This window comes from Anomalospiza imberbis, chromosome 4 (assembly GCF_031753505.1).
Source record: "Anomalospiza imberbis isolate Cuckoo-Finch-1a 21T00152 chromosome 4, ASM3175350v1, whole genome shotgun sequence".
NCBI lineage: Eukaryota > Metazoa > Chordata > Aves > Passeriformes > Viduidae > Anomalospiza > Anomalospiza imberbis.
The window spans coordinates 72,721,533-72,745,198 of NC_089684.1; the positions used below are offsets into that span (position 1 = coordinate 72,721,533).

Consider the following 23,666-nt stretch of genomic DNA (forward strand, 5'->3'; position numbering starts at 1 on the left):
TGGGGGGCACTGGGGGTCCCGCGGGAGGGACACCCCAAAGGGCTGCAGCCACCACTCCATGGAGTGGCCAAGGGTGGCAGAGGGTGGCCAGGGTGGTGGAAGGTGCCAAGGGAGGGAGATGCCACCCCTTGGGAGTGCCCCTGGCCTCCCAGCCCAGAGCCTGGAGGGACCTCTTGGGGCTGCTGGGGATGAGGGACTGAAGGGACGGATGCTGATGCTCTCTCATCTTCCTCCTGCAGACCGATGCCACCTCAGAGGTGAGTAGAGGACATTTATAGAGCCCTGTGGTGGGGTGGCTTTGGGCAAGCACTGGGCTGGGAGATGAGGATCAATCCACCTTCCCAGGGGCTCCTGGATGAGCAGGACATGGTCCCTCTGGGCACCCCAGCAAGGGCACCTGTGCCCCAGGGAATGGAGGATGTGGGTTTTGCAGTTCGGAGTTGGGAGATAAAGTCCAAGTCCTTTAGAGTGCCACTCCTGCTCCCAGCTCTGCTGCACTGCTGACTCCTCTGAGTGTGGGGCAGCGGGGCCTCAGGGGATCCACTCCTGACAGCCACACTCGGGGCCGTGTCCATGGAGGAGCTCCTGAGCTGGGGAAGGTGCTGGTGGAGCTGGTGGGTGCCTGCACTCAAACCAGTTGTCTCCTTTCTGTTTCCTCTTGCTCCAGGCCAGTCCCAGCCATCAAAGTCCAATCCACCTCCTTCTCCTCAAAGAAGTGACAATCCCAGGACACCTGACCCACCCTTCCTGAGCTGGCTCTCCTGATTTGCACTGCTGTGGCCACAGGGCTCTCCTGTTCCTCTTGTTTTAGTAACCCTTTTGATACCAGAGGACTATTTTTGTAAGACAGAATTTGTATTCAGCACACAAACTGTAGTGGTGGGGTGGAGAGGGGACATCGGTACCACGGCTGGACCAGGGGCTGGTTGCAGGTGGGGCTTCCATGACAGAGATCCCACCACAGCTCTTGGCACTGCTTCCTGCCCGATTTCCCTCCCAGCTTCAGTTCTTGTGACATTGCACACGGGCTGGGATGGGGTGACTGGGGGAAGTGACCGTCCCCACCGACGGAAGATGCTGGTGACAACATGATGTCCTTGCAGCTACCTCCTCCTCCTCCTCCTCCTCCTCCTCCTCCTCCAGGCCTGCGAGCCCCCAGCCGCTGCCGCTGCAGCTCTGCACTGGGCATCGTCCTGGGGGGACGTCTGCCAGGACAGAAACCTGGTGCCCAGTTTGGGCTGGGCCATGCGGTGCTGGGACATTTCCATGAAGGATCCAAGTTCTCAGGCTCCTCCTGACCTCCTGCCCGATTGCACAAGGAAAAGCGGTGACGATCCTGGGGTCACCTGGAAGGAGAAACTGTCTGGGAAGGTTTGAATGCCCCAAGTGCTGGTGGCAGCTGCTTCCCAGGGTGCTTTTGAGAGGCTCGGGAGCCCTCACAACGTTGCCTGTTCCCTGCTCCTGGGCCAAGCCCAGCAGAGGCTCCAGGAGCCACTCACACTCCAAGGGGAAGGAGCCAGGAGCGGGGAACAAGAGCAGGAAAACTCCTGCCCGTGCCACTGGCTTGTCCCAAGCCTTGGCCAAGCCACTGCATTTCTCTGTGCCTCAGTCCCCCGTCGGGGGTGTTTCCTACCTCACAGGGCTGTTGTGAGGTTTGACAAAGGGATTCTTGGCAGGGCCTCCCAACCCTCCGTCCAAGGTGCTGTTGACCTGCACAGTTTGTGCCACTTTCCTGTGACTTGACCTGCGGCTCGATCAGGGTCTGAGATGACAACAAAGACTTTGAAAAGTCCCCTGGCTCCTCTGGATCTTTTCTTGCTCCCTGTCCCCTGAGCCTTCAGACACCAGGGGATCTCCTGGGCTCTGCCCACACCACAGCAAGCAGATCCCAGGGTCCCGCAAACCTGGGATCCAGCTGGGTGTGACCTGTCAGATCCCATCTGAGCTGGGAGAAACCCTCCTGGGACGTGTCCAGCCATGCTGTAGGTTCAGGGAGAGCCCTCGGGCAGCTGCTCTGGTGTTCCATTGTCCCCAGTACCACAGAACAGGTGGCTGCTGCTTGTGGGTGAGGCTGCCTTAACCCAAGCTGTCCTTAACCTCGGGCTTTGTTTTGAAGTTGTTGGTCTGGTGCCTGGGTCTTCCCTGCAGCACTTCCAGGAGGAATTTCTCCATGGAAGGGCTGGTCAGGCCCTGGAAGGGGCTGCCCGGGCAGTGGTGGGGTGCCCATCCCTGGAGGTGTCCAAGGAAGGCCTGGATGTGGCACTCAGAGCTCTGGGCTGGGTCACACTCTGTCACTCTGGGTCACACTGTGTCACACTGGGCCACTCTGTTACACTGTCACACTCTGCCACACTGGATCACATTGTCACACTGGGTCACACTGTCACGCTGGGTCACTCTGTCACACTGGATCTGGGGGCTCAGGCTGAGCTCTTCAGGCTGGGGAGGGGTGGGCAGAGCCCCCTTTGTGCATCAGGGCTGCTGCACAGCAGGGCTGGCCCGGGGCTCTGCCCATCCCAGCCCGGCCCATCCCCATCCCCATCCCAATCCCCATCCCATCCCATCCCATCCCATCCCATCCCATCCCATCCCATCCCATCCCCATCCCATCCCATCCCATCCCCATCCCCATCCCCATCCCCATCCCATCCCCATCCCCATCCCATCCCCATCCCCATCCCCATCCCCATCCCCATCCCATCCCATCCCATCCCATCCCATCCCCAGCCCATCCCCATCCCAGCCCGGCCCAGCTGCCGTCCCTGGGCTCCCGGCTGGCTCCCTGCTCGGGCAGGGGTGTGGGGCTCTGTCCCTGTCTCCCAGGGACTCTGTCCCATGGGTCAGGGCTGCGGCCCGGCTCTCTGCGGAGCGGGCGGTGCCAGGGGTGCAGCGGCTGTGTCCCTGCGGCCGCACCCCCGCCGGCCGGCCAGGGCTTGGGCCGTGGCTCCGGGAGCCGTCCGGGTGCCCGGGTGGCTCTAGATGGCAGCAGATGGCCACGGATGCTCTGCTCAGCCTCCTCGGGCTTGCTGGGACTGCCGGGGACCGGCTCCTCAAGTGCGGCTTTCCTGCTTGAGCCTTCTCCCCTGCCCCGGCATTTACAAACCCACTAAAATCCTCAGCTGCCCTGGGCTGCCGGCTCGTCTCTGCGGACCCTTCTTTCATCAAGTGCAGGCAGAGCTGGGAGTGTTCCCCTGGAGAACGGAAGGCTCCAGGCAGAGCTCAGAGCCCCTTGCAGGGCCTGGAGGGGCTCCAGGAGAGCTGGAGAGGGACTGGGGACAAGGGACAGAGGGACAGGACCCAGGGAATGGCTCCCACTGGGAAAGGGGAGATTGGGCTGGGATCTTGGCAAGGAATTCCTGGCTGGGAGGTGGGGAGGGGCTGGGCTGGAATTCCCAGAGCAGCTGTGGCTGTCCCTGGATCCCTGGCAGTGTCCCAGGCCAGGTTGGACATTGGGGCTGGATCCATCTGGGACAGTGGGAGGTGTCCCTGCCATGGCAGGGGTGGCACTGGGTGGGATGTGAGGTCCCTTCCCACCCAAACCATTCCAGGATTCTGTGCCTGCACCTCCCTGGCCGTTCAGGGGTCTCTGTCCCCCACCACTGAAGCTCTTTAGGATCTCCTCTATCTCAGGCAGATGTTGTCTCTGTCTCCCTGCCTTGGTTCCCCTCTCCACACCTTGATTCCCCTTTTCCAGGCCTTGGCTCCCCTCAGATGTCAAACGGAGTCTCCAGTCCTCCTGTCCCACCTGCGCTGACCCACCCCAGGGCCCTCTGCCAGCCTCAGGGTGTGCCAGGGCTGAGGAGGGGCACGGAGCAGGGCCAGGTGATGGGGGACAGGGGGGTCCCGGTGGTCCCGGGGAGCTGCAGCAGCTGAGGCTCTGCTGGGCACTCTGGGAAGCACCTCGGGACAAGAAGTTTCCTCCTGGCTCCCCAGAGCCCGAGCTGGGAGCTGCCCCAGTTTGCCCAGTTTGCTGTGGCGTCCTGGCCCAGGCAGGCTCTGTCCCCCGGGTGCAGGACAAGGTGACGTTGCTGATGTGGGCTGTAAAACCACGGAATATCCAGAGTTGGATCATGCAGGATCATCCAGCCCAACTGCTGCCCTGTGCAGGACACGCCAACAACCCCACCCCGTGCCTGAGCGTGCTGCCAAATGATTTCTGAACAATTCCTTTTATTTTCTCATCCTTCTTTTCCTTTATTTTTAATTTCCTCTTCCCTTTTATTTTTCTCCCTTCCTGCAGCATCCTGGGCTGGAGGAGGTGAGGGGGACGGACACCTGGAGCGGGAGCACCCAGCCCCAGGCAGGCAGCACATCCTGGGCACACGGAGCTGCAGGCAGGCAGCCACATGCACAGAGCCACAGGAAGAAAATCAAAGAGGAACGGGGAAAAGCAGTGGAGCGGTTAATGAAGAGGCTCCTGCAGCCGGGGAACTTGGGCCATTCGTCACCCTCCGCTCCTGTTCTCGCTTTCTGCTGCGTGTGGCTTTGGCAGGAGGGGATTGCTCTCTCCAGCCATCCCTGCCATGCAGGGCTGGCAGCTCCCTCCTCGAGCCACGGACGGGCCCATCAAAAATGGAATTACAAGGCACAGCTGGGTTGGAGCTCTCTGCATCAGCTCCTCCGTGGGCACGGAGAGCAGGAGAAAAATCCCTTTGTGATGGCACAGAGCACATGTCAGAGCCCGAGGAGCTGGGCAGAGCTGAGGTGCCAGAGCCCGAGGTGCTGCCCCCAGGCCGTGCCTGATCTCCTGACTGCCAGGGCTCCCAAAGGAGCGCCTTCCGTGCCCCAGAGCTGTGAGGGGAGCTCGGGGACACTCCCGTGACGTGAGCTCGGGGACATTTCTGTGCCAGCACACGAGGAGAGCTCGGGGACATTCCCGTTCCAGCAGCACCAGGGGATTTTGGGGACATTCCTGTGAGGAGAGCTTGGGGACATTCCCATTCCAGCAGCACCAGGGGATTTCGGGGACATTCCTGTGAGGAGAGCTCCGGGACATTCCTGTTCCAGCAGCACCAGGGGAGCTTAGGGACATTCCTGTGAGGAGAGCTCCGGGACATTCCCGTTCCAGCAGCACCAGGGGAGCTCGGGGACATTCCTGTGAGGAGAGCTCCGGGACATTCCTGTTCCAGCAGCACCAGGGGAGCTTAGGGACATTCCTGTGAGGAGAGCTTGGGGACATTCCCGTTCCAGCAGCACCAGGGGAGCTCGGGGACATTCCTGTGAGGAGAGCTTGGGGACATTCCCGTTCCAGCAGCACCAGGGGAGCTCGGGGACATTCCTGTGAGGAGAGCTCCGGGACATTCCCGTTCCAGCAGCACCAGGGGAGCTCGGGGACATTCCTGTGAGGAGAGCTCCGGGACATTCCTGTTCCAGCAGCACCAGGGGAGCTCGGGGACATTCCTGTGAGGAGAGCTTGGGGACATTCCGGTTCCAGCAGCACCAGGGGAGCTCGGGGACATTCCTATGAGGAGAGCTCCGGGACATTCCCGTTCCAGCAGCACCAGGGGAGCTCAACACCTTCCACTGGACCAGGCTGCTCAGAATCCCATCCAGAGAGAATCAAACCAAACCATTCCCAAGAAGAAAATGAGGAAGTTTGGGAATGTAGAAGTGGGGTGGAAATCCCACAATGTGGCTCCAGACCAGCTGTCGAGATCCTGCCAGCAGATGAGGTTTATAATTGAAGGGGGAGCTCTTCTGGCCTAATTAGCAAAGACAAACCAAATTACTGTCCCCAGAAACATCTCAGAGCTCTTTCCTGGGCCCTCTCCCCAGTGGCTGCTGCTGCCAAACTGCGAGGGGCTTGCCGGGGACAGCTGTGAGTAGCCAGGGACTGGGGCTTGCTGAAAGCACCACCCTTTGTCCTTGAGCAATGGCTCCTGACAGGTTGTCCCCATCTGAACGGGATCCAGACTGGGGCTGGTTCCCAGCAGGTGTGGGCTCAGCCGCCTGCACTCACAGCAGGGCTGTGCTGGCAGGAGCGGGGCAGGAAGCAGCAGGGCAGAGGTGACAGTGCAGGACAGCACGTGGCACAGTGGCAGCGAGGGTGTGCAGGGCTCCATCAGCTGACGCCATCAGTTATCCCCAGGGCCGGGTGCGTGGAGCCTGTGCTGGGGGAGCGTGCCCTGGGATGGGTCAGGCTGGGTGAATCCAGCAGCTCACACACACAGGACAGGCTCCAGGTGCCACCCCTGTGTGACAGGAGGGACCTGCTCTCAGCTGGACCTCAGGTGACCAAAGGCCACTCTGCTGACTTGGCTGAGTGAACCTCAGCCTCATTTGCTCCCCATCTCACAAATCCAGGTGGGTTTTTTCCGCTGTTTTCCCTTCTGCTCCGTTCTGTTGGGGTTTGTGCCCCTGGCTGCCCTTTGCAGGAAGAAAAGCCGTGGCTGTAAGACAAAGCTTAGTCATTCTTTGAGCTCCAAACCATTCCTGGCTCCTCAGCAGAGCCTTTCCCGGGAGGACTGAGCACATGTGAAGCTTTTGTGCTGCAAACATCTCAGGCCTGAGTCAAGCCCTCTGCAGGGCTCTGTTCCCAGGCACTTTATTATCATCACTCGTGCAGTTTGTCTTTGCATGATTTTCTTTTTTACAGCAGCGCCGAAAACAGCTCAGTTCCTTTGATGTTCCCTTGGCTGGAGCTCTTTCTGGGTTTTATTTTGTTGTGTGCTTTTCCTCCCTTCCCCTTTCTAAGCAGAAGCAAAGGAGAATGAGTTTGAAGAAGATGCAGGAAGGTTTCCAAGCACAGCGCCAATCGAGGCAGCCGTGCCTGCGATCCCCCCGCGGCTCGGCTCGGAGCCAGCCCCGACGTGGCAGCTGATGATAAAAGCAAAGCAGCCACGGACTGTGACAGCCCTGGCAGCGAGCGGCAGGCACGGGGCTGAGTGACACCCCCACAATGCTGCAGGATCTGCTCCCCTGAGCCTCGAGCCCCTCGGTGCTCTCTGGGACTGGAGCGTCCCTGCCTGGCTCGGAACGGGCCCTGGCCTGCGGATGGATGGAGCTCTGGTGATTCCAGCTGGGATCTGCTGCAGGACCTGCACAGCTGTGCCTGGGCAGCCCCACACATCCAGCTGCTCCTGCCCCTTTCATGGGATCAGGGAATGGTTGGGTGGGAAAGGACCTCAAACCCCACCCAGTGCCACCAATCCCTGGGCAGGGACACCTCCCACTGTCCCAGATGGATCCAATCCCAGTGTCCAACCTGGCCTGGGACACTGCCAGGGATCCAGGGGCACCCACAGCTGCTCTGGGAATTCCAGCCCAGCCCCTCCCCACCCTCCCAGCCAGGAATTCCTTGCCAAGATCCCAGCCCAATCTCCCCTTTCCCAGTGGGAGCCATTCCCTGGGTCCTGTCCCTCTGTCCCTTGTCCCCAGTCCCTCTCCAGCTCTCCTGGAGCCCCTCCAGGCCCTGGCTGGTGGAGGAAGCCTGAGCAGGTTTAGAAGTGATATAATTAGAAATGCTGAATGCTGGAATGAGTTTAGTGCCAGCGCTGCCCTGGGCTCTGCAGGCTGGGGGAGCAGGGCTGGGCTCCTGGAGCTCAGCTGAGCTCTCACCCCACGGGATGGGTTTGGGGGAGCAGGGCTGGGCTCCTGGAGCTCAGCTGAGCTCTCACACCACGGGATGGGTTTGGGGGAGCAGGGCTGGGCTCCTGAAAAGTGCTGAGCTCTCACACCACGGGATGGGTTTGGGGGAGCAGGGCTGGGCTCCTGAAAAGTGCTGAGCTCTCACACCACGGGATGGGTTTGGGGGAGCAGGGCTGGGCTCCTGGAGCTCAGCTGAGCTCTCACACCACGGGATGGGTTTGGGGGAGCAGGGCTGGGCTCCTGGATCAGTGCTGAGCTCTCACACCACGGGATGGGTTTGGGGGCAGCTGTGCCTCGCTCTGCCTCCTGTCATTCCGTGAGACTGCACAGCCTCAAGGACACCAAGTCCCCCTCCTCTCCCTTCCCTCCCCAGCATGGACAGGAGTTTTGCTTTAATGGAATCTAAATGACAGGGCTGTGCTCTGGACAGAGCTCAGGAGCCGTGGCGGGGCCAGCCGAGCCACAAGTGCCCTGTGCACGATTTCAGCTGTCCCTGGATGAGGGGTGACCTGCTCCAGGGGCTGCTGTGCACATCCTCCCAGACTGCCTGCCTGGGAATTGCTCCTTTGTTCATGAGAGGAACGGAGAGCCGCCCAGCGGGCCTGGGAGCCGAGAAGCCAGGCTCTCTTCTCCAGCCTGCAGGAGAGAAGGCTCTGGGGACTCCTGCCAGCACCTTCCAGGACCTAGAGGGGCTGCAAGAGACCAGGAGAGGGGCCTTTGGCAAGGGCAGGGAGGGAAAATCAAGGGGGAATTGCCTCAAGTAAAAGAAGGAAGGTTTAGGTTGGAAATTGGGCAGGAATTGTTCCCTGTGAGGGTGTGAGGCCCTGGCACAGGTGCCCACAGCAGCTGGGGCTGCCCCTGGATCCCTGGCACTGCCCAAGGCCAGGCTGGACAGGGCTTGGAGCACCTGGGACAGTGGGAGGGGTCCTGCTCACCTTTGGGATGACACAGAGCACCTGATCCAGGTGACTGAGCTGAGCCCTGGCTGAGCCCTGGCTGTGACAGGAGCGGTGGCACTCCACCTCTGGGATTTCTGTTCCCATCCCAGGGGATCCTCCTTAGGGCTCCAGCGTGGCTGGTAGCACCGAGGGTCTGGCAGGGCAGGAGGGAAGTGTCTCAGTTATTGGGCTTATTCAGCCTTGAAAAAATCATTTCTGCACCGCTGGGCACCTCTGGGGCCAGAGGCACTGGTGGGACATCTCAGGAGGTGACAGCAGCTCCGTGGCTGGGCCAGGCACGGGGGACAGCTGGCAGCTGCCCGGGGGCAGCTGGAGAGCCCAGAGCTGCCTTTGCCCTGCCCAGGGGAGCCCATGGTCCAGGGCAGCTGCTCTCAGGACAGGACGTGCTCTCCCCGCTGCAGAGCTGCCCCAGTGCCCGGGAGGGCGAGCCCAGCCCGGGTCCCTCTCTTCCTACAGGTGTGACCCCGCTGCCTCTGCTGCAGGATTTGCTCCATTTCCCCCCCTTTGCCCCATCCCTGCAGGAGGAATTGCTCCATGGGGTGGTTCCAGGCTGCAGCTGCTCCTCCCTCACTGCCCCTGGGCTGCAGCTGGGGCCTTCTGCTTTTGTCTTCACCTTCCAGATTCCTCCTGAGCCTCCAAAGGGAAGATTCCCCCTTCTCTGTCCTTATCTGCAAGGTGAAAGGAGGGAGAAATTGTCTCCTGCCTCGGGGAAGATAAGTCACGTTGGCCTCTCCTTCTTTAGAAAACTCTCTAATGCCATTTATCAATTAATTACTGGGTTGCATTTCTGTCCATTAATTCCCCCTGCTGTCTCTCCGTTTTGGAAAGGTCTGTGATTCTCGGGCTCTAATTGTCCTGTTCCAACCCGCTTTCTTCCTCATTTTCAAGTTAAGTGGATAGCAGAGCCTTCTGTATCTGCTCCTTTCTTTCCCCTGCAGATTTCCCTGCCCCCCTTCTCCTCCTCCCCCGTCGTGTTCCAAGAGGATTGCACTGGGTTTGGGGGGAGTGGAATAAACTGTGTGGCCCAGGCTTTAAATCCTAATTCTGCTCAGGAACCAATTGTTGTGGAGCCAGGAAAACATTTTCACCTGGAACTTTTTACACTGGCAGATCCACTTTCAGGTCACCTGCAACATGCTGTGGTTTTATATCAATCTCAGTCCCTTGTTTGGGTTGAAATAACCAAACCAGACAATTTTGAAAGACAAAAGCTTCAATTTACCTTTTTTCCCCCAAAAAACCCATTTGATGTCTCTGTTTGAAGCAATATTTCCCTTGTTTCACTTCAGCTTGAAACACAAAAGTATTTATTTTAAATGGGAAGAAGTTCCCACATAAACAAAATGGGTTTATTTTGTTGCAATGATTTGCCAGTGAAAAATGGAAAAGTACAGCTTTGGGATAGGTCCAAAGGAAGGTTTTTTTCAGTTCAATCACTTAATCACAGAGCTTTTCTCAGCAGCTCCCCTGGCCCAGGATGCCCATGGCTGCTGCCACGCCGAGGTGCAGAAATGCTGCCCCACGAGCCCTGCTGGGATTTCCTGGTCCTGTCTGTGATCTCTGAGCCAGGTGTGCACACCTGGGCAGGGGCAGAAGGTGCTCGGGGTGGAACTCAGCCAGACTCAGCAGCCAGGCTCCTTTTCCCGGGCGGATGCTGGAGGACAGGATCCCAGAAAGCCAGCCAGAAGAGAACCCTTTGCAAACCCCCAGCTCTGGTCCGGAGGAAAAGGCGATTTTCCTGCCGCACCCAGAGCCCACTGGCTCCCACTGAGCTGTGCTTGGGGCACGGGGCGGGGTTGCTGGGTGGCCTGGGCAGGAGCTGGGCTGATGATCCCCGTGGGTCCCTTCCAGCGCAGGATATTCCATGATTTCCGGAGAGGTGCAGCTGTGCCTGCTGGGCACAGCTGTGGGCACTGCCCAGCTGGGGGTTAAAGCCATGGCAGCTCTCCAGGTCCCGTTAGCCCCCAAATGTTCCCCCCAGCCAGGACAACGCCTGTCACAGCTGTTGGCTCCTCCTCAAAGCCATGGACTTCTCATCCCCATCCCTTCTCCAAAGCCTTCCCTCCTCCTCCAGGCCGTGCCCTTCCCTGTTCCACCGGAGGGTTCCCGTGCTCCCACCCCAGCCTGGGGCACCCAGCAGCTCCCTCTGCACCCCCAGGCCCCTCCATGGCTGGTGCGGGTTCCTCCCCTGTTGGGAATATTTTCCTCGATGGATGGAGGCCCTCGGAACACTCACAGCATCCCATAAGTGCCACCCTACTGTTATTTTTTATGATGAGGAAGCTGATTTGGTGTGGAACTGAAGCTGGTCCTTGCCTCCGGGCCTCCTCGCTGAGGGAGTTTCTGGTTGCACTTCCAGTTTTTCTGTGGCCATTGTGGAAAACAGATCCATTCGCTCAGCCGTGGTGGGGCTGAGCTGGGAGAGTTTCTCTGTTTGCACAGGGAAAACAAACCCACGGTGTCTGTTCCTGCTTTTCCTGCCGTCAGGAGAAGTGTGAGAAAAGGGTGTTAATTGGTGACAGCTCGGTTCCCCCGGGCTGCGGAGTGAAAAGTGAAGTAACCCTGGCAGGATGTGGCTGGAAAGGAGCCACAAAGAGCCCTGAAATCTCCTTGGCTTCTCCTGACAGCGTGGAACAAAGAGTGGACGCAGCAGAGAAATCCAGGTCTCACCCCTGGAAAATTGATTTCCTTCTGGTGTTGCAGGATGTTTGAAAAATGGCAACTCAGACAGGATCAAACTGAGGAGGGAAAATGGAGAATGTGCCTGGATTTCCTTTTATTTCCTACCTCCCTGGGGTGCCACGGTGGCAGAAGAAGGGACAGAGGCCAAGCTGGTACCTGAGGGAGGAGGGGGAGGTGAACCTGTCTGTGACAAGTGGGTGCAGCTGGACCACGGGATGGATTTAGGAAAACCTGGCCTTTAAAAATCAGATCTGTAGAAAACCACAAGTCCCAGGAATATGTAGGTGAGGAACCTCTGGAGGACACAGAGAGAGGCATGGAGAGAAGCTTGTGGGCAAATTGTGGAAGGAGAAGAGTAAAGAGAAACATGGAATTGGTTTGGTTGGAAAATCCCTCTGAGCCAAACATTGAGCCCAGTGTTGCCTCAGCAGTGCCCCACGTCCCCCAGTGCCACAGCACAGGGCTCTGAAATCCCTCGGGGGTGGGCACCCCAAACCTCCCTGGGCACTGCCAAGGCCTGACCACCCTTTCCATGTAGGAATGTTCCCAGTGCCCACCCCGAGGCTCCCCTGAGGCCGTTCCCTCTCCTCCTGTCCCTGTTCCCTGGAGCACAGCCCGACCCCTCCGGCTGTCCCCTCCTGGCAGGAGCTGTGCAGAGCCACAAGGTCCCCCCTGAGCCTCCTTTGCTCCAGGCTGAGCCCCTTCCCAGCTCCCTCAGGAACTCTCCAGCCCCTTCCCAGCTCCCTCAGGAACTCTCCAGCCCCTTCCCAGCTCCCTCAGGAACTCTCCAGCCCCTTCCCAGCTCCCTCAGGAATTCTCCAGCCCCTTCCCAGCTCCCTCAGGAACTCTCCAGCCCCTTCCCAGCTCCCTCAGGAACTCTCCAGCCCCTTCCCAGCTCCGTTCCCTGCCCTGGCCACGCTCCAGCCCCTCCAGGGCTCTCCAGAGCTGCCCCAGCACTGGAGGTGCCCCAGCAGTGCCAGCACAGGGACGGGCACTGCCCTGGCCCTGCTGCCACCCCAGAGCTGGCCTGGCTGGCCCTGGCTGCTGTTGGAGGAGGATGAAGGCTTGGATGAGGCTGGGTAGTTGGAAGTCCCCACATCTCTGCCCCATGTGGTGCCACAGGCCCAATCCCTGATTTCCACGTCCTGGCAGACCCTCGGGCACTGCCCCAGGTCTCTGCCAGCAGCTCCTGCAGGACTCCGTGGTGCAGAAGAGCTCAGGTGCCTGGGATGTGATGAATAAATTCTGCTCCAGAGTGCAGTGGAGGATGTTCACATTTACAAACCTCTGGATCAATCCATGGCCAACCTCAGCTCTCAGTGCTGGTGTTCACAGACACTTCCCTGCCTTCAGGCTGCTCCAGCTTTATCTACTCTTCTTCCCTGCCCTGGCCTCACTCCAGCCTCTCAGGGCCTTCCCCAAACCCGGCTGGCTGGGCCCCTTCCCTGGTTGTCCTTGTGCATCCCAAGGGATGATCTCCGAGCAGATGAGGTGTGGAAGGAGCAGCAGCTGTTCAGCAAAGCCCCCTTTCTGACTGGGGGGACAGGAGCTTAAAGACATCACCTGGAAGGCTGGAGAGGACTGAGATTCTGTTCTGCCCTGCTGGGAGCAAGAGATCCCCGGTGTGTGGGCAGGGAAATGCTGGTTATACAGCAGGACATCTCCTTCCACCCAGGCTGGGGGCTGCAGGGGAAGAGGGAAAGGTTCTCTGTGGAAGGAATCAGCAGAGAGATGGAGGAGCAGATTGCTGAGGGGGGTCCCATGCCCCAGGAGAGCTCAGCCCCTGCACAGGTGGGGTGAGGGGCCACCGTCCCAGCTTGCCCAGGGAATCATGGATTCAGAGAATGGATTGGAAGGGACCTTAGAGCCCACCCAGTGCCACCCCCTGCCATGGGCAGGGACACCTTCCCCTATCCCAGGTTTGTGCAAGCCCCATCCACCCTGGCCTGGAGCATTTCCAGGGATGGGGAGTCATCCCTGGTGTTTCCTGTGCGCAGGCAGGATGGTGTCACCCGAGCAATCCCCACCTGCCTGGGCACAGATATCCAGCCTGGAGGGGTGAGAAAGGTGATGGACGCAGCACAGATTTCCACCCAAATAGACCCCTGAGCCCCAAATCCTGAGTGCATCCAGCCCCCTCTGTCACTGCCCAGCTCCAGGCCGTGTGTGGATCCCAGCCTGTCCCCCCAGCACCCCAAAACAGCATTTCAGGAGGGCAGAGGATTTGTTTTCCTTAGGAAGCTGAGCAAGACCAGGTGCCGCCTTTGCCAGGTTGATGCAGGCTGCCCTCACCCAGCCTCACCACCTGGACTTTAATTTTCTTTCCCAGACCCTCCACCAATGGTTCCTTCTTCCCTCCATGTGGGAAGGCCAGAGAGCAAGATCCATCCCTCGTGCTGGCTCCTTTCCACCCGTATTCCACAGCAGCAGCTGTTGCCTGCTCTAGTGCACAATGCTTTGCTCACTTCTCTCTTCTTCCCCTTCTCCCTCCCTTCCTGACCCTTCCTCCTCCTCCTCCTCCTCCTCCTCCTCTGGCCCTTTGCCGACGCCAGCCCAGACTCCAGACAGCCCAAGGGGCACTAGAATTGTGTCCCTGGCAAGGGAACTGCTTAGTCTGGGCTGTCTGAGGCCAGGCACGGCAAGGAAGGAGGGAAGGAGGGGCGGGCTGTGATTTGTGAAGCTCACGGCTGGTTTGAGGGAGGAAATGTGCTGGGTTTGTCCCCCCAGGGCTGGAAGTCCGGGATGTGGAGCTGGATGCTCCCCTTGGGGTGTGTGGCACCTCCCTGTTTTGTGTGGCCTCCCTGGGGACGTGGCCCAGGGAATGGGGACGAGCCCTCGTGGGCCGGGTGAACTTCCATCTGCTCCACCTGTGAGAAATGACACTCACTTCCAGAACATTTAGAAGGTTTATCAAAACCTTATCAAAAATACAACAGAAGACTGAATAAAGAAAATAATACAGCACCAGGAGCAAAGGATTCAGTCACCATGTGCTCACCCACACAATGGCTTTTCTGCCTTTTATACTCTAACCCCTCCCAAAGCCTTGTCAATCGTCGTCTTCGTCGCTGTCCAGTCCTGGAGATCCCCTCCTCACGGCTTGGTTGGAGGTCAGGCACTGCCACAGGAACAAGCCAACCCTCCCAAATGTGCTGACCGCTGAGGGCATCCCCTGGTAACAGCGCAAGTGAAATAGAGATTTTTGGAGTTCACTTGAGTTAACAAAGTGAATTAAGCATTTAAATTTTAGCTCGTAGAGTTATGTGTTGAATTTTAACCTTTTACTTAAGAAACCTCTGCCATGGTACAAAGGGTGTAGGAAAATGCAAATCTCTGAAGCTTCTTGCATAAAGAACAATACCAGAGGAGGCAAAGAACCCAGATAAAGAAGTTCCTCTGTCTCCAAGCCTGTCAAGACCAAAAGACGGACTCAAGATAAGCACCAAAGGACCAAAAGCACACGTGCAGAGAGGAAAAGTTCAAAAGTTCAGTCATAAGGAAGACCACAATCTTCAGCCTCACGACCACCGAGAGACCCCCGCACGACCACCACAGCAAACCACGCGTGCCCAGAAGGGCGTGGACCTATTTAGCATGAGAGGCGAGGCCAGGCGGGGCCAGGGGCTGAATGTGCATGGCAGGTTGGGTAATGTGTTGCATATGGAACACCTTTGGGAATAAAGGCGTGGGTCGGACCGAGGCTCGGGGCACAGGTTTTCAGAAAGGTATCTCACCTGTGCTGGGCGCTGACAATACATACCCACTTCACAACTACCCCAGGTCGTGGAGTCTATTTATTTATTTATTCCGTGTATCGCTTCACAAGGGGGAGGGGAAACGTAACTATACATCTACAGAAATTCTCTTAACATACACAGAGTGTTTATCCTTTAACTGTGAGGGTGAGCCGTGGCGTTCCTCACCCACCGCACACCCCTGCACAGAACCCCTCTGCCCCTCCGTGGCAGAGCCGTGCCCCGTCCCGTGCAGGTGGCTCTGGCCTGGTGACCCATCAGTGCTGACAACTGCCACCTCCAGTGACTGCCAGGGCAGCTCTGCAATTCCAGCACAGCTGGAACGGGAGCTGTGGACGGGGAGAGCAGCCAATGTGTAATTGGGCCTAATCTTCCTGCTCTCAAGGATGCAACTCAACATCTCCTGTGCCTGTGCAGTGAAAGCACAGCCACATCAGTGCTCCGCTGCTCGGGATCAACAACGATGCAAATAAAGGCAACAGCTCCCGGCTTTGGCCCCTCCGTACTGGGAGGGTTTTATTGTGCTCTGACTGCTTTGGAAGGGATCCACTGCCAGGGCCAGGCTCTGCTTCTTCAGCATGTGCAGCTGAACGGGAACGGGAACGGGAATGGGAATGAGGAGCTGAATGGGAACGGGAATGGGAATGGGAATGGGAATGGGAATGAGGAGCTGAATGGGAATGGGAAAGGGAATGGGAATGAGGACCTGAATGGGAACAAGGAGCTGAATGGGAATGGGAACGGGAATGGGAATGAGGAGCTGAATGGGAACGGGAATGGGAATGGGAATGGGAATGAGGAGCTGAATAGGAATGGGAATAGGAATGGGAACAGGAATGGGAATGAGGAGCTGAATGGGAATGGGAAAGGGAATGGGAATGAGGAGCTGAATGGGAATGGGAATGGGAATGGGAACGGGAATGGGAACGGGAATGGGAACGGGAATGAGAACGAGGAGCTGAATGGGAATGGGAATGAGGAACAGAACAGGAATAGGAGGGAACGAGGAATGGAATGGGAACGAGAACAAGGAGCTGAATGGGAATGAGAATGAGGAGCTGAACGGGAATGGGAATGAGGAACAGAACGGCAATGGGAATGGGAATGAGGAGATGAATGGGAATGGAAATGAGGAGCTGAACGGGAATGAGAACGGGAATGAGAACGAGGAGCTGAATGGGAATGAGAATAAGGAACTGAACTGGAATGGGAACAAGGAGGGGGGTCCCTGCATCCCAAGCTCCGGGGGATGCTCCCCCACAGGCAGAGTGAGGGGCAGAGGGCATGAGGGGTTTGTGCCAGGCTGGGGCTCCGTGCTGCATGGAGGGGTGATCCTGAAGGGAATGTGGCCAGTCCATTCCCAGGCCCCGGGGACTACACCCAAAAAATGGACCACAGGTCACGGGTTTGCACACTTTTATAACTTTGGTCCATTTGCATATTGGGGTTCATCTTCCAATTCCAGCTTCAGGCCATGAAGTCATTTACCCCAAGTTTGCTGCCCCCAGCTCACTTTTGTTTCCATCTCTGGGCTGAGGCAGTGAGGTGTCCTTGGTTCCCAGGCCTGGAGAGGAATTGTTGTGTCTGCCCAAAATGGGGAGGCAGCAGCTCACACGGTGTGTGGAGTTCAGAGTTACGCACTAAAGAATGGCAGGGTTACAACATATGAAAATATAAAAGCTAAAATCCTAAGGCATCAGTCTCTGCAGCCCAGGAACAGCGGGCTGGGGGATCCCAGTGCCTTTCCCTGGGAGGATCCAGGAGCTGGCTCTGGCTCCTGGCAGTGGAATTTCAGTCAGCTCCTTCCCCAGAAGGACTTGTTACCCGTGACAAGAGGCACGAACTGCTCATCACCTGGGATGCTGAGAGCTTTAATTGCTGCTGAGAGGAGACAGTGACAGCCATTTATCCCAAAAAAAGAATTCATTGCTCCTGAATGAAATGTTTCACTGAGAAATGAATGGCACCTGTGAGAGAGGAGCAGGAGAAAAGTCAGCTAAGGAGGTAAAACAAAGGATGGTAACCAATAAATACCTGGCACAGACGTGAGGTTCAGATTCTGCTCTCCAGCGTGGGAGGGTTCTCACTGTCAGGGGTGCTCTGGTTCTGCAGGAGGAATTATTTCCCAGGTCCATGGGCTAACAGGCAGAAGTGGGGTTTCCACTGTTCCCCCAGAATAATACCGATAAAAAAATAGAATTGAGCTTCAAATGGAAAGCTTTGTGTTTTGCCAAGATTTACAGACAATAAGATGTGCCTTCAGCTGGGCCTGAGTTGAATTCCCCTCATTTTTAACTGGTGAAAATGTTTCTTTGAGGAAGTGAAAGGCATAGGACTCGTATTTGACTTACAAGAATTGTCCTGGACACTTCAATAATTCCAAGCACAAGAACAAGAAAAGATGAAATAGGAGAGCTCTCCCAAGCAAACAAAATCACACCGAGATGTTTTCAAACACCTGTGTGTTTGCATCTGAAATTCTATTTGGCTCCACCAGACTGACAGATCCTTCCTCTGCTCCTTACCCATTGCTTCAGCTCATGTTTTCCTCTTGCCCTTTTGATGGAGGAACTCTGTCATAAATATTTCACTCAGTTGTGTCCCAGCCCAATGGGTTTCAAGAGGACTCTTTGATTTGTTTGGTTTATTTTCCTTCAGCTCTGCAGGAGCTAAAGGTTGTTCCATGGCCTGTGCCTGCACTGCTGACAGTTGGGAAAAAGAGCTTGGAAATATGAATGAAAAACCAATGCAGGTGCCCAGATGTACTCCAGAACAGATTTAGGCTCCTTAGGTCATTTCTGTGCCCAGGCCTGCTAAAAACCCTCTGCCATTTGCTGCCTTCCCCCTGTAAATCCCAGCTGCCCCTCTGGAGCAGCTGGTCCCGTGCTGTGTCCAGTTCTGTGTCCATCTCAGTGTCCAGCCCTGTGTCTATCTCGGTGTCCAGCCCTGTGTTCAGGCTCTGTGTCCAGCTCTGTGTCCACCTCTGTGACCAGCTCCATGTCCAGCTGTGTCCAGTCCCATGTCCAGCCCTGTGTCCAGCCCCCTGTCCGGGCTCAGCAGGTCCCACCCCTGGCACTGCCCCCTGCCTGTTCCCTGCTCTGTTCATGCTCCAGGCTCTGGTTTTCCCCCTCCCTTTCACCCCCAGCCCTTCCCTTCCCCCATTTACCTCCCAGATGGGGCCTCTGGAACTGCCCTGGGAGGGGATTCTCCTGTCCAGAGCCATCTCCTGCTGCCCCCACGGCAGTGACACCGCAGGGATGGACCTGAGCAGGCTATGCTCCCTGCACTGCTCCCTGCACCAGGGCAGGATCCCTGCTCCCTGCACTGCTCCCTGCACTGCTCCCTGCACCAGGGCAGGATCCCTGCTCCCTGCACTGCTCCCTGCACCAGGGCAGGATCCCTGCTCCCTGCACTGCTCCCTGCACCAGGGCAGGATCCCTGCTCCCTGCACTGCTCCCTGCACTGCTCCCTGCACCAGGGCAGGATCCCTGCTCCCTGCACTGCTCCCTGCACCAGGGCAGGATCCCTGCTCCCTGCACTGCTCCCTGCACCAGGGCAGGATCCCTGCTCCCTGCACTGCTCCCTGCACCAGGGCAGGATCCCTGCTCCCTGCACTGCTCCCTGCACCAGGGCAGGATCCCTGCTCCCTGCACTGCTCCCTGCACTGCTCCCTGCACTGCTCCCTGCACCAGGGCAGGATCTCACCTGGCTCTTCCAGGGACCTCTGCTGGTGTTTGACCGGCTGGGCACACCTGGGAGGCGTCAGCTGAGAGGGAGAGGCTGAGTTGGTTATTCTGCTCAGGGACTGGCAGGAGCACAGGAAGGATTTGCATTCCTGCTGGCTCCAAGATTGCCAGGCACTCAGGAATCAGGGGCCTGGCTTCCCTCTCCATGAGGAAATGACCTCAAGTTGCACCAGGGAAGGTTTACGATACATACTGGGAAACATTTCTTTTGCCAAAATTGCTGCCCATCCCTGGCCCAGCTGCCTGGGGCAGGGCTGGAGTGCCCATCCCTGGGGGAAATTCAAAGCCCAGTGGATGTGGCACTTCGGGACAGGGTCAGTGGTGGCCCTGCCAGTGCTGGGAATGGTTGGACTTGGTGAGCTTAGAGGGCTTTCCCAACCTGACCTGTCCTCTGATTCCAAATCCTGCAGTGGGACTCAGACCCTTGGATGACCCCTGGAGATGTCCAAGGGTGGGCTCGGAGGTCAGTGGGTTAAACCCCCCCGGGGAGCTGTGCTCAGCCACTCTCAACCCCCAGGGATTCCCTTTGCTGGGAGTTCCCTCTTGGGGCAGGAAGGGAAGGGACAGCCCCTCTGCCTTCCAGGCAGGCCAGGCTCAGCCTTGGGGCTGGGATCGCCCCAGGCAGCTGGGACAGAAGCAAGGTCCTGCAGCACCCTCAAACGCAGCTGAGCTGATGGTGAGCACCAGCACCCAGAGCTGACTGACCTGGCACAGGTGTGCTTGGAATTCCAGAATCCTGGGATGCCTTGAGTTGGGTCGGAGGGACCTCAAATCCCAGCCAGTGCCACCCCTGCCATGGGGACACCTCCCACTGTCCCAGGCTGCTCCCAGCCCCAGTGTCCAACCTGGCCTTGAGCACTGCCAGGGATCCAGGGGCAGCCCCAGCTGCTCTGGGAATTCCAGCCCAGCCCCTGCCCACCCTCCCAGCCAGGAATTCCTTCCCAGCACATCAGATGCACACATACCTTACTCAGCATTATCAAACTGGAGTGCTCCCCTGAAATCCTTTGCCACCCACATTCTTCAGCCTCTTTGTGTTGCCCAGCTGTCCCCTCTGGTGACACAGCTGTGCCAGCTGTGCCAGCTGTGCCAGCAGTGCCCACCCTGCCCTGGTGTCCTGCAGAGCACCCGAGCCCAGCTCCCTGCAGGGGAGGCTGTGCTGGAGCCTGCCTGTGCAGGAGCAGTGCATCCCGTGCTGCTAATTGCCAAAGCTCCCTGCAATTTGCTGCTCATTATTTCTGTTTGCTCCCCTAATTAACGATGGTTTGTGCTCTCTCTGCTGCTTCCGTGGCTCTCACTCTCTTCCCCCAGCTCAGCCTCTTTGCTGCTTTCCCTCTCTGTTGCTGCTTCCCCATCTCCTCCTCCCTCAGCATTATCTGTTTGCTCTCCTGGGGGGCTCCTTTCCAGCTAAACGCTGCCATTTCCAGCACACCAATTTTTTTCCCACATCTACATCTCTTTTTTTGTTGTTGTTGTTGATGTTGTCTTTTTGATTGCTTTCTCCCCAACTGTTTCTTAAAAACTCCTTGCATTTCTGTTTCCTGAGTGTGCAGAAATTGCCCAATCTGTTCCATTTTGCACTTGGGTTTGCATTTATAGAAATTACCCGGAGTTTTTGGGTGGTTTGATTTGTGCAGAGACTTCCTGTTGGTGGTGTTTCAGATCAGGGATGAGGAACCTTGGACATGGAACAAGAGAGTGTTCAGAGGGTCAAATGTGTCATCCTTCTCCAAAGTGTGGATGTGACAGTTGGATATGGAGCCCAAATTCAAAGGCACATTGACCGTTTGGAAAGCATCCCAAGAAGTGCCACTGTAAAATCCAAGCTGTGACAGCCTCGCTGTCCAGGGGAAGTCCTGGAGTGTCAGCATGGGTGTCACTGCCACTGCTCCTCGCTGGAGCCAGCTCCAAGCAGCTCCAGGGCAGACTGAGGCAGGTTTGGCAAACTCGGGGGCTTTCCCAGGTTCTGGAGCTCAGCAGTGCTCCAGTGCAGCCTGGCTGGGGTCAGAGCTGGCCTGGGCAGCTCTGGGTGTGGAGAGCCCAGCTGGCAAAGGAGCCTCAGAGCCAGGGGTGGCAGAGAGCCCTGGGCAGGGATTCCACCTCTGGCCTGGTGTCCTTCCCTCGGCTGTGCCTCTGCTGGGACCTGCAGGGGTGACAGAGATTTGTCACCTTCCCTTCCCTTCCCGTGTGCACAGCTGCTGTGTCCCCGTTTCCTCAGGGACTCCCCATGGAAGGGGGCTCAGGCCATGGCAGGGGCTGCCTGGGGAGGTTGGAGTGCTCATCCCTGGAGGTGCCAGGGAAGCCTGGGTGTGACACCCTGGTCTGGGGACACGGGGGGATCGGGCACAGCTGGGACTGGGTGGCCTTGGAGGGATTGTCCAGCCTCCATGATCCCGGGATGCTGCAAACCTGCCCTCGTCCCCAGCACCCCCCGGCTGGCTTGGGAAGGAGCCAGGCTGCTCCTCGGGAAGGAACACGAGGATGGGCTTTGCCTGCAGCTCCTGCCCTGGCTGAAGGGCCCAGCAGGAGCCCCGTGCTGGCACCGTGGGCTGTGGCAGTCCGAGCTTTTCCCTGGGCAAATGTTTAGCATTCCCATCTGCTCCTTTAAAATAATGCAATTTAGCCTAATTTTTGGTGTCAAGACACTTGGTTAGGGAAATTATATTCTGTCACCAAGGTGTCAGGCCTGTCTGGGGTTTAATAAAGCGATGACACCCCGCGTGAGCTGGGAAATGAGCGTGTCCCTGCTGCAGCCCGGCTGGGAGCGGGACCTTTGCTGCACAGCCGGGGTGAGCGCTCGCTGCCAGCCCTGCAGGAGCACAGCAAATTCGCCGTGACTCCGGATCCCCGGGACATGCCTGGGAGCTGGCACACAAACGTGTTCCAGCTCTGGCAGCAGGCCCCTCGGAACAGGTTCTGGGAGTGAGAGCCTCCAGCTCACAGGTGATTTATTGTGAACTCACAGGTGATTCACTGTTAACCCTTGCAAGGGAAGGGGGAAAATGTCTGAGCTGGGAGCCTATCCTGAATGGCCAGAGTGAGGCAGGAGGGAACTGGGGAGACTGGAAATCCTAAAGTCCCGGTTCTATCACGAGGACAGAAAGAAATGCGAAACCTGAGGGCAGCCTTTCAGTCACAATCGCTCCTTGGGCATCAAAAGTCTGGTTCAAAATAGGAAATCAGCCCCTGTCTGTTGTAGGGACATCCCAAAGCAGAGCTCCTGCAAAGCCCTGATCAGGCTGGGTGTGGGAGTCCAGGACATCCCTCTGGCTGCCCTGGCTATCTCCAGACCCTGGCAGGGGACTCAGAGACCTTGGCACCAAGTCAAAAACAGCTGTGGCTTCAATTTTAGCCCGTGGAAAAAGCTGCCAACTCTGTGTGAGGAATTGCAAGCCACAAGGGTTTGAGTAGTGTGGTAGTTGAGTTAACACAGGGTGGAAAAGTAGAATTTTGGGTTTTTAGAATGGGGTTCAGGGGGTACAAGATGGAGGAATTTGGGCGTGTCCTGACCTTCTTCTCCTTCTCCTTGCCCTCCATGTCTCGCTGTGATGGTGACACTTTTCTGTTGGTTTAAGGTACAGACACACTGTCCAACATAAATGACAGATATTGGCACGTTGTTGTAAACATGGCACACGGAGTTTTGGGTATAAAATGTGAACACCGCCCTGAGGGCAGACAGAATGCCATGGCCGACCTGCTGGACAGAGCTCAGCAGGGCAGAGACAGAATGTTCTGGATAAGGGAAAATGAACAACCTTGAGAAGACAACCCTGTGCACTCAGACTCCTCCTCTGGCTGCACGGGCTGGGCAACGAGGACTTTTGCACTCTTGGGGTCATCCCAACATTCGGACCCCAAGAGGTGGGGACTGTCACACTGTTCTGGGCAGAGGAAAACAACTTTCCTCTGCACTCTGCCAGTGCTGGTCACACCTGGCTCACATTTGGGCTGGAAGCTGAAGCGCACAGTGGAGGAAGGAGTCCTGAGCAGGGTGAGGAGCTCTGAGCCCTGGCAGAGCTGTGCCCGTCCTGTCTGCTGCTCGTGCCCATCTGCTGCTCCCCAGGCTGCTCCTGCTGCAAATCCTGCCTCGCAGGAAGCACGCCGTGTGGGGAAGGAGCATATGGTGAATAAAGCCTGGCTGCCCAAAGGCAGATTTACAGCCTGCTCAGAGCCAGGCCAGCTCCCTGCTGCCGGCCTGTGCTGCTGGAGCTCTGCAGGGCCAGGCGAGGACCAGCCCTGGGCTGCTCCTCACCCTGGGGCTGCTGGAGTCCTGCTCCAGGGGGTGTGGATGGGGTTTGTCACGGGGGAACATCCACTGCTGCTGGAGGGCTCCTTGGCATGGGGCTGGCTCCGTGGAAAGTGGCCAAACAGGCTCGTGTTTGGAGAGGGGTTACCCCAGTTCAGGTCTGAGCTCCAGGTTTGCCATGACCCCTCCTAAATCCAGGATTTCCAGGACTGCTCCCGAGCTCCGAAGCCTGACCCAGGACTCCTGGTTTCATGGGAAAGACTGAAATTTCCATCCCAGAACGGCCATTTCCTGGTGGCTGCTGCTGAGCAAGGGTCCCATTTCCAACTAACTCTGCTCCTCCAGTTCTGTCTGAGCCCTTTTGCCTCCCAGCCCTCAGTCCTGACAGGTTTGAAATGACAGGAATACCACTGCTTAGAGGGACCCTGGGATAACCCAGGATGCAAAGGAAAATAACCTGGAAATGATTTCAGAATCCCCTAAGGACTGATCCTGTAATTTACAGTATCTCCCATTCTTTTCATCCTTTCCTTGTGTCTGTTCTGATACAGACCCCTCAAGGAAAAATGGAATAAAACACGCACACGTTACAGGGCCTGTTGCATCACCAGTGCTCAGCTTGCTCAATTGACTGGAAAATTCAAAATTCACATCCAATTTCACCACTGAAGGGGAAAAACCCATCCCT

The 23,666-nt window shown here is 57.5% G+C and overlaps 1 protein-coding gene and 1 long non-coding RNA gene across 2 annotated transcripts in view; both read left to right on the forward strand.

The window, feature by feature from the left end:
- The window catches only part of ADAM33 (ADAM metallopeptidase domain 33), a 33,171-nt gene extending 32,005 nt beyond the window's left edge, over positions 1–1,166 (forward strand). The window contains exons 23-24 of the mRNA XM_068189171.1: positions 240–257; positions 668–1,166. Coding sequence (XP_068045272.1) covers positions 240–257; positions 668–719 — 70 coding nt within the window. The 3' untranslated portion in view covers positions 720–1,166. The remainder of the gene's footprint in view (positions 1–239; positions 258–667) is intronic.
- The window catches only part of LOC137473298 (uncharacterized), a 179,070-nt gene that overhangs the window by 65,863 nt on the left and 89,541 nt on the right, over positions 1–23,666 (forward strand). The gene's annotated exons all lie outside the window — the stretch shown is intronic.